Source organism: Galeopterus variegatus, unplaced genomic scaffold (genome assembly GCF_000696425.1).
Source record: "Galeopterus variegatus unplaced genomic scaffold, G_variegatus-3.0.2 Scaffold2295, whole genome shotgun sequence".
NCBI lineage: Eukaryota > Metazoa > Chordata > Mammalia > Dermoptera > Cynocephalidae > Galeopterus > Galeopterus variegatus.
This window is the reverse complement of record NW_007728406.1, coordinates 266,268-276,171: the sequence shown is the minus strand read 5'-3', so window position 1 is coordinate 276,171 and position 9,904 is coordinate 266,268. Positions and strand designations below refer to the sequence as shown.

Genomic DNA, 9,904 nt, shown 5'->3' with positions numbered 1-9,904 from the left:
GCTGCTTCTATTCAACATAGTACTGGAAGTTCTAGCCAGAGTAATTATGCAAGAGAAAGAAATATGAGAGGTCTTCAGAGAGTTCATGGAAAGATTTGTATTATCTTTTAATTCAAATTTTCCAAGAAATTTTTGAAGTACCCTCCTAAAAGTCATCCAAATTGCAAAGAAAAAAGTTAAATCGTCCCTGTTTGCTGAGGATATGATCTCATATATAGAAAACCCTAAAGATTTCACCAAAAAAGCTGTTAGACTAATAAAAAAATTCAATAAAATTGCAGAATACAACATGAACACAGAAAAATCAGTAGCATCTTTATACACCAACAATGAACTATCCAGAAAAGAAATAAAAAAACAATTCCATGGCTGGCCAGTTAGCTCATTCAGTTAGAGTGAGATGCTGATAACACCAAGGACAAGGGTTCAGATTCCACCCTCCTCCCCCCAAAATCAAGGAGATAAAAGACCTGTACACTGAAAACTATAAAACATTGATGATAGAAACTGAAGAAGGCATAAATAAATGAAAAGACATACTGTGTTCATAGATCTGAAGAAATAATATTATTAAAATGTCTGTACTACCCAAAACGATCTATAAATACAATGCAATCTCTGTCAAAATTCCAATGATGTTTTTCCCCAGAAACAGAAAAAGCAATCCTAATATTCACATGAAACCAAAAAAGACACCAAATAGCCAAATAAATTTTGAGAAAAAGAGCAAAGCTGGAGGTATCACACTACCTTACTTTAAATTCTACTATAAAGTTATAGTAACTAAAACAGAGTGGCACTGGCATAAAAACAGAGACATAGGCCAATAGAACAGAATAGAGAGCCCAGAAATAAATCTTCACATTTTTGATAAATTGATGTTCAATAAAGTTGCCATGAACACACAACGGTGAAAGGCAATCTCTTTAATAAATAGTGTTGGAACAACTGGGACATAGGCCAATAGAACAGAATAGAGAGCCCAGAAATAAATCTTCACATTTTTGATAAATTGGTGTTCAATAAAGTTGCCATGAACACACAACGGTGAAAGGCAATCTCTTTAATAAATAGTGTTGGAACAACTGGATATCTACATGCAGAAGAATGTAATCAGAATCTTATCTTATATGATATATAAAAATAAACTCAAAATGGATTAAAGACTTAAACATAAGACCTGATAGTGTGAAACTACTAGAAGAAAACATAGGGGAAAAACTCCATGACATTGGTCTGGGCAATGATTCTTTGGATATCATCCCCAAAGCACAGGCAACAGAAATGAAAATAGACAAATGGGATTACATCAAACTACATCCAAGGAAACAGAGTGAAGAGACAACCTATGGAATGGGAGAAAATATTTACAAAGTATACATCTAAGGGGTTAGTATCCAAAATGTGTAAAGAACTCAAACAACTCAATAGCAAGAAAACAAATAACCCAATTAAAAAATAGGCAAAGGATCTGCATATACATTTCTCAAAAGAAGATATACAAACAGCCAACAAGGTAAAGAAGAAAAAGCTCAACATCACTAAACATTAGTGAAATGCAAATTAAAACCACAGTGAGGTATCACCTCACATCTGTTAAAGTGACTATTACCAAAAACACAGAAGAGAGCAAGTTGGCAGGGATGTAGAGAAAAGGGAACACTTGCACACTGTTGGTGGGAATGCAGATTAGTACATTATGGAAAACAGTATGGAGGTTCCTCAAAAAATTAAAAATACAACTACCATATGATCCAGCAATCCTACTGCTGGGTATATACCAAAAGGAAATGAAATCAGTGTATCAAAGAGGTATCTGCACCCCTATGTTCATTGCAGCACTATTCATAATAGCCAAGATATGAAGTCAGCCTAAATGTCCATCAGCGGATGAATGGATAAAGAAAATGTGGTATATATACACAATGGAATACTACTCAGTCATAAAAAGAAGGAAATTCTGTCACTTGAAACAACATGGATGAACCTGGAAGACAGTAGGTTAAGTGAAATAGACCAGACACAGAAAGACAAATACCACATGATTTCATATATATGTGGAATCTAAAAAAAATTGAACTCATAAAAGTAAAGAGTAGAATGGGGAGGGTGCCAGGGGGTGAGAAGGGGGTTAGGGAAATATTGGTCAAATGACAAAATTTCAGATAGGAGTAGAAAGTTCAAGAGATCTATTGCATAACTTTGTCACTATAGTTAATAACAATGTTTTGTATTCTTGAAAATTACTAAGGGGATTTCAAGATTTAAGGGTAGATTTCAAGATTTTAATTTTTTCTCAGCACAAAAAATAAGTATGTGAGCTAATGTGTATGTTAATTTTCTTGATTTACTCATTCCACAATGTAGACATATTTTAAAACATCATGTTGAATGCAATAGGTATATACAATTTTTAATTGTCAATTAAAATAAATAAAATTCTTTAAAAAAGGAAGAGGAAATTCGGATACACAAAGAGATACCAGAGATGCCTGTGCACAGGGAAAGGACCATGTGAGGATGTGGTGAGAAGGCAGCCATCTGCAGGCTCAGGAGAGAGGCCTCAGGAGAAACCAAACCTGCTGACACCTTGATCTTGGACTTTTAGCCCCCAGAACTGTTAGAAAATATATTTCTGTCATTTAAGCTATCCAGTCTGTCATATATTATTATGGTAGTCGTAGAAAATGAATACAGATATTGAATAGCTATTCTTCAACCTTATCTTTAGCAGCTAGGGGTGGACATTTAACAAGTGTGCCTAGTCCAGGGCCTGGCATACACCAGACCTGCTCAGTCCAATGCAGGCAGGAGCCACTGGCCACTTGTAACTATTGTGCACTTGAAGTATGGCTAATCCAAATTGAGTTGTGCTGTATGTGTAAAATACACTCCAGATTTTTGAAAATTTAGTATAGAAAAAGCAAAACATTTTATTAATAAATTTTTATATTGATTATTTACTTTATTTCTATTGATTATTACTGATTGTATATTTTGGATATTTGCAGTTAAATAAAATTTGCCATTAAAATTAAGCTCACCTGCTTTTTACTTTAATGTGCTACTAGAAAATTTCAAATTACATGTGCACTTTGCATTACGTTTCTGTTAGACAGCATTGTACTAGATGTCTAAAAAAGTCTTTTGAGTGGTGAGAACCTCTTGCACTGTCATTTTTTTCATGCCTAGGACCTGGGGTTAGGTAGACTATAAAATTCTTCCCCTAGCAGAAGTAAAGTTCTTCCCCTAGCAGCAATAAATGGGTATTAGCAATCTAAAGAAGAAGAGATATATCACAGGTGAAGCATAGAAAGACAGCAAAACTTCCTGGGGTTTCTTTATTTGAGCAAATCTATGCAGTAATAATTACCAACAAAAGAACTACGAGTGGTGATGGCAGTTTATACAATGGGGAAATGCAGACATAGAGGTTGAGAATTCTTTGCAATTAATCACATCAGCTCTGGACTGTAACCTAGTGTTTAGGACTCTTTGCTGCAGGCAACAGAAACCATCTGTGGCAAAGCTGAGCCAACAATGAACGGCTTAGAAAGAAATCAGGACTTGGCACAGAATTGATGCAGAGACTTCAGAACCAGGCTTATAAAACAGGCTACAGCCAAAGGACCAAAAGACAGCCAGGTCACCCTGCCTGAGCATTCAGGTTAGGATGGCACTGCTGACTCCACTGCTCTGGGTGCTTGAGGCCAGCTCTGATAGAGCCTCTATGCTACTGCCTCCTCTGGACTCTGACGTGGCTCTGGTATGATTTCTCAGTTGTGCTTATATCCAGTCACTCTTTCAAGCTCAAAGCTGAAGGTTTGAGGAACTGGTGAGGGAGTCTAGTCACTGTCAGAGTCCATGCTGCCTGTGTTACAGAACCTTAGTGAGTTCACTCCACCTGCGTGCAGCCCAGTCAATAAATCTGTACACTGAGATTTGTAGCAGGAGAGATTAGCTTTTATTGGGAAGCACGAACTAAGAAGAACAGTTAATGCTGTAAAGATCTGAACTGCTTGAAGGCTCAGAATCATAAGCATTTATAGGGCAAAATTTTGGGTAAAGGTCTTGCGGGTCATGCAGAATTTTGATTGGCTTCAGGGTGAAGTCAGCATAGCTTCACTGATGTTTTCCTTGGCTTCTCGGGGTCTGGGTGGTATGTGTTTCTCTGCAAGGCTACAGCTGCAGGTGTTCTGAAAGACAGCTAGATATTTACATGAATAATGTTATTCTTCTCTGTTGCCAAGGATCAAAATATCTAGTGACTGTGAGAGTAGAAAGAGGACTCAAAAAAATAGGTGCTAATTCAGTCTGACGCTCATCTTTATTGTTAAGCAAGTGTATTCCTATTTCTTAGAATTCGAACAGCAAGTTTGAGGCTTGTCTTACAAACCTCTTCTAGAGCTGAAGGCTGCTCAAGGCCTAGAGGAGACTCCAATGTGGGGTCCTGCTGGTTACAGCTCCATTTTACTGGGGACCTGAAGAGGGAGGATCTAGCTCCTTCACTCCTGTAGCAGGAAGAATTCTGCCTCCCATCAAAACTCTCGTCATGGAGAATTAGACACATTGGGAACAAGTTTGGATGATTGTACACACAAAAAGCAACAAAAATCTCAGCAAAAACAAACAAAAAAACCAAAGGGAACAAGTTTGGATGATTGTACACACAAAAAGCAACAAAAATCTCAGCAAAAACAAACAAACAAACCCGGTTAGCTCACTTGGGAGAGCGTGGTGCTGACACCACCAAGTCAAGGGTTAAAATCCCCTTAGTGGTCATTTTTTAAAAAACAAACAAACAAAAAATCAAAAAACCCAGCCCAATACAGGGACAGAAATAATCCATTTTCCCAGCATTGTCTGTTGTGTGGAGAGGTGTAAACTCAAAAGTTATACTATAGTTAAATCTGTATGTAATTTATGTAATTATTTATGTAATAAGCGTGCCTATAGCACATAGTATGTGCTGGTCACTCTCCAAAGTGCTATATGAATATTAACTCAGCTAATCTTCATATCAGTGCATCACCTTTATCATCTCTATTTAATGGATGGGTAAACTGAAGTCCGAAAAAATGAAGTAACTTGGCCAAAATCACATAGCTAATGGGTGGTTGGAGAAGGATTTGAAGCCAAGCAGCCTGGAGCTCCAGGGCCAATATTCTAACAACCACACGACATTGCTCCTTGCTATAGAAGCTTTTTGTTTGTAGTTATTCTTAAGAAAATGTTCAGTTAGCAACATATAACTTATTCCATTAGGAGGATTCTGTTCTCTAAACTATTTTCATTGACTTTTCATAAAGTCCTGAGTTAACAGAAGCCCTTCACATATTTTAGAGAGAAGTCGCTGAACAGGGTGATGTAATTAATAATTGCAGTCTAGAAACTTACATCCATAGTTAAGAAACCAGCTAAACAGCAGATGTCACAGGATAGTGAAGAGAAAATACTTTTTGGGGGATCAGCAAACAATACTCCAAAGTGGAGGTTTCAGAAGCAGCTTCAAAAGCAAATTTTTTCCTCTGAACTTCTCTTGCCCTCCTGTGTTTTTTTTTTTTTAAGTTCAATTCAACCACTATATATTAAGTACCTACCATAGGTTGGAAATTGTGCTTAGGAAGTCAAAGAGAAAGACTTGGCCTCTGCCCTTGAATTTCTGACAGCCTAATTCAGATTTCTAAAAGTAAAGCCTTTTCCTCATGTGAGACAACAGACTGCTATCAGAGTTTATCAATAAATTTTCATTAAGAAGCAAGATCTCTCAATCTCTCATCTTTCTCAAGAGACCATCCGTGATTTTCATCACATTTTTTACTTTTGAAAAATGAAAGATTTGCTGTGAGTGTAGTTGTGATATTCAGAAACACTTCTCATTTAAGAAAAAAAATCTGTCATTACTTTTTGAACTCACTTGGAACTTGAGAACTGAGATCCTTCTTTTTCTTAATGTCTTGTTTATCTCACTGACCCTGAAACCACAGATGCAGAGGAAGCTGAGCTCCTGACCACTTGTCTGTTAACTGCCATTTCCCTTTCTCTCATATCTTGAGCAAATCTGAGTGCTGTGCTAGCACACCAAGGATCTCTTTCTCAGTTTACATTTATTGCCTTTTTTTTTTTTTTTGTCTTTTCTCGTGTCCGGCAACGGATCGCAACCCTCAGTGTCGAGCTCGTACTGGACCGGGACCGGCAACGGGATTGAAACCCTCGGTGTTGCTCCCGCACCTCGCTCAGCCAGTGAGCGGGAACTGGTCTGTATGTGGGATCCGAACCCTTGGCGGGAGCGCCGCCGTGCTCCCAAGCGGCGCACTGTAGCAGTGCGCCACCGGGCCGGCCCCATTTATTGCCTTTTTATTAGAAACTTTCTTGCCTAGTGGTCTCCTGAATATAGATTAGAAATCAGCAACGACAAATGTTTTCTCTGGTAAGCAATTGCTTTGGTACATGAACTAACAGGAACTAGTGGTACTTCCTGAGAATGAGGCCCTCTTTTTCTGTTAAAGATTCTATGTTTTCTCTTCTTTAGATCTCATGCACTGCACAAATATTTGTACAATGTATGATGATGTGTTACAGGAGGACGTATGCTGGGTATTGGTTTCAACCTCCTAATTTCATGTGTATGGTACTTTCCTCCATTAATGCCTTGGTACTTCCCATCTAGTCACATTATTAAGTGGTCCTTATGTGCTCTATGCATATCACAGATGAAACTGAGCAGGTGTCTTCTCCTTGATAAAGCCCCTCAAAAATTTAGATGTAAGTGACCTGTGGCCTTGGTCCCCCAAATTAAAGTGATTTTAAATCTGGGAACTGGGCTCTCCAATTAACAATTAGAGGGCTGAATTTTACAACTAATGATCAAGGACTGGAGAACATAGAAACAGCAGAGCACATGGGATATAGCCTTAGCAATAAGGAGGAAGCCACTGGACTCCTAGGATCAAAGACACTATCTTGACATGTATCCTTGAGATGTTTTTACAGGAAATGCGACCCAAGTTTTCCCACCAGATGAAAATGCTGACCAAATGTGGACTACAAGGACACCAGACTGATTGGAGCTGGAAGATGATGGACAGGGTCCCAGGGCTCTTCCTTTGTCTTCTGAAATTCAACCAATCAGAACAATCCACAGGCTATTCACCCAGCCCTAACCCCAATCCACAAGTTTATCCTTTAAAAATCCTTGCTTATAAATTGTTGAGGAGCTTGTGTTTTTTGCAGCATTAGGTGCCCCTGCTCCAATTACTTGGCCTTGTATTTAAATATCTAATTTCTCTCACTGCAACACAATGTCAGTGTCTTACTTGCGCTCACGTGAGTAGACCCAGGTTTGGTTCTATAACCCAGATAGAAAATTTCAGGTTTTGTGGAAAGCTTTAACATTCACTTGATTTATCATCCATCTTTTGCATCCATGGGTGTGCCAGCTCATGCTTAAAATACTGTTAGAATGAATGGATGAGAGTGACACTACTAATAATTATGTTGGCACAATAGACGTAAGCTGGGACTGTCTTTGGTAAGCCAGAATAGACCTAGAGTAATTTAAAGAGAGAAAGAACAAACATAGCTACTGTCCATTAAGAACCTAGGGATTATCAGAGGGCCTGATGAGGGTGTTTATGCGATTGCCCAGACAGAGATCGGACCTCCAAGTATAATTGTAGTCCTGAAACAAATTTATTTTTGTGTTTAAAGGTCAAAATAATCAGATTCCAAATAGGACTCTGCAGACAAAACCCCTGGGTCTTCTCCTTGACATTTTGGTGTCTCAGGGGCTTGTATGAACATTGATAACTACTTCCATGAAGACCATGGAGGGAGATTTTGGGACCAGAAAAGCTTTCTCTGCAGTGTCTCAAAGTCTCTTTAATTAGCTCCATTAACAAGGGAATGAGAAATCTCAGGCCAATACTAGATTTGGCATAAATCCCAGGGAAATTCACAACTTTCTTATCAGTTTAGGGTTAGCCACCTGGAATCATCTCAACTGACAGTGGGGGATAATTTACAAGGCTATAGGGGAGAAAAAATTCCACTTCCATGCTCTTAGGATCCTGGCTGGGCCTGAGAATTAAATGGACATAAGATAAACAGGAGAGAAGCAAGCAAATTTATTTAAGTTGTAGTGGCACAGGAGCCCTCATAAGAAAATGAAGACTCAAAGAAACAGAGTTAAGCACTCATATACTGAGTTGGGCAAAGAGTTAAGTTGTGAAGTGTGATAAGGCAGAGTGGCTCGGGCTAAGGCAGTGTCGGGCAGGAACCTCAGATCCTTCTGCCCCTTCCTGTGCAGGTGGTGAGTCGGGTAATTGAAAGAACATTCTGGCAGCTTTATGCAAGGCAGACATACTTTTATCTTTAGATACAAGCTTCTCAGACTTGAGCTCTCCGTACTCCACTGACCCTCCATGCTCTGCTGACCTTCCGTGCTCTGCTGACCAGCAGTTCAGAGCAGTTGTCTCTGTTATATTACAAGATATATATTGCACAATAGTGGCCACAAGCCAAGTGCATAACATAACTACAGCAAACGTGCTGAATCAATAAATGGGCACACATGCGCAGTTACACTACTCTATTATAACTTGCTTCTAATGAATGTGCTGAATCTTGCCCATTTGTAACAGATGTGAGGCGAGTGAGCCTGACTAAGCTGTTCTTTATTTTACACTGGTTTTACTTTCCTTACAGATAGTTAATTGGATGAAGTAATCAGGAAGATAAGGGTTAGTTTAACAAGGTTTGTTTCACGGATTTTTCTCAGCTCCAACTTTCCTTCTTGATAAGAATGTTATTTTATAGGGAAGACATCTTTCACATGGAACTTTCATCACCTGCTTTTAAGAAACAGAATGAAGGTCTAAATGATCTCATAACTGCTGTTTTTGTTTGTTTATGTTGTTTTTTAAAGTGCCTTTAATTCAAAATAGTCAATATGCCAGAGCAGTTTATTTTGGGGTGGTATATTCTTAACTCCTTCAAGCCTAGAAGCCCCAGACATACCTGGTTAGGTATCAGAATGGACAACCTTCTCAGCCAACGTTTGCCACGTGTGTGACACATTCACCTAAGATTTACTAAGTGCCTATTATTACCTTACTCTTACCTCATTTAATTCTGTGTCCCCCACGCAACTGCTCTTCTTGCCTCAGGCTCCTAAAGCTAAGGGATTCTACTAAGGTGACAGCTGAGCTAGGACTTGCTTAGGGACTCCTAGCCTGGTCCTCTTTCTTACTCTGCCACCTACTGGTGCGAAGCAGATGAGCCCTGAGATGTCGGGAAGGTCCAGGGTTGGGCCACTCATTTTCCTCCTCCCTTGGCAGTTCTTGGGTATCCACCTCCCCTTCGCTAAAGTACTGCAGCAGGCGAGCCTGAAACAGAAGCTGCCAAGTGAGAAGCTGCTAAAGGCCCATGCCTGACCACTGCCACAGGAGCGACAGGAAAAGGCTCGCTCTGCCTTCTCGCAACATTGAGGCGGCTGCTTGGGCAGCCCGTGCCCGTACTCAAGATGGCGGCGTCGGCGACACCCTGCCCTTCTCCAAAATGGCAACCGTCGGACCCGCCTCCCTGGGCGCCAGGGTCATGTGACACACACAATGGCTGAGCCCCAACTTCAGGCTTCCCAGCAACGCCGTGTGAAAGTCATGACGGCCGCCGCGGGTTCGGCGGGCCGTGCGGCGGTGTCCCTGTTGCTGTGTGCGCTGCTGGCGCCCGGGGGCGCGTACATACTCGACGACTCCGACGGGCTGGGCCGGGAGTTCGACGGCATCGGCGCGGTCAGCGGCGGCGGGGTGAGCGGCGAGCGGCCGACGACGGGGAGGCGCGGGGGGCGCTGGGAGCCCGCCCCGCTCTGTCCCGCCCCACAGGCCCCCGCGGCGTGCCCCCCGCT

The 9,904-nt window shown here is 40.7% G+C and overlaps 2 protein-coding genes across 2 annotated transcripts in view; one reads left to right on the top strand and one right to left on the bottom strand.

Moving 5' to 3' along the window:
• GPR65 (G protein-coupled receptor 65) overlaps positions 1-4,759 on the bottom strand; it is a 16,824-nt gene extending 12,065 nt beyond the window's left edge. The window contains exons 1-2 of the mRNA XM_008581212.1: positions 4,748-4,759; positions 3,738-3,743 (exon numbers count right to left, since the gene is read on the bottom strand). The gene's annotated coding sequence lies outside the window, so the exon portion shown is untranslated. The remainder of the gene's footprint in view (positions 1-3,737; positions 3,744-4,747) is intronic.
• Positions 4,760-9,611: 4,852 nt separating this feature from the next.
• Positions 9,612-9,904, top strand: part of GALC (galactosylceramidase) — a 67,196-nt gene continuing 66,903 nt past the window's right edge. The window contains exon 1 of the mRNA XM_008581211.1: positions 9,612-9,806. Within this exon, the coding sequence (XP_008579433.1) occupies positions 9,612-9,806 (195 nt within the window). The remainder of the gene's footprint in view (positions 9,807-9,904) is intronic.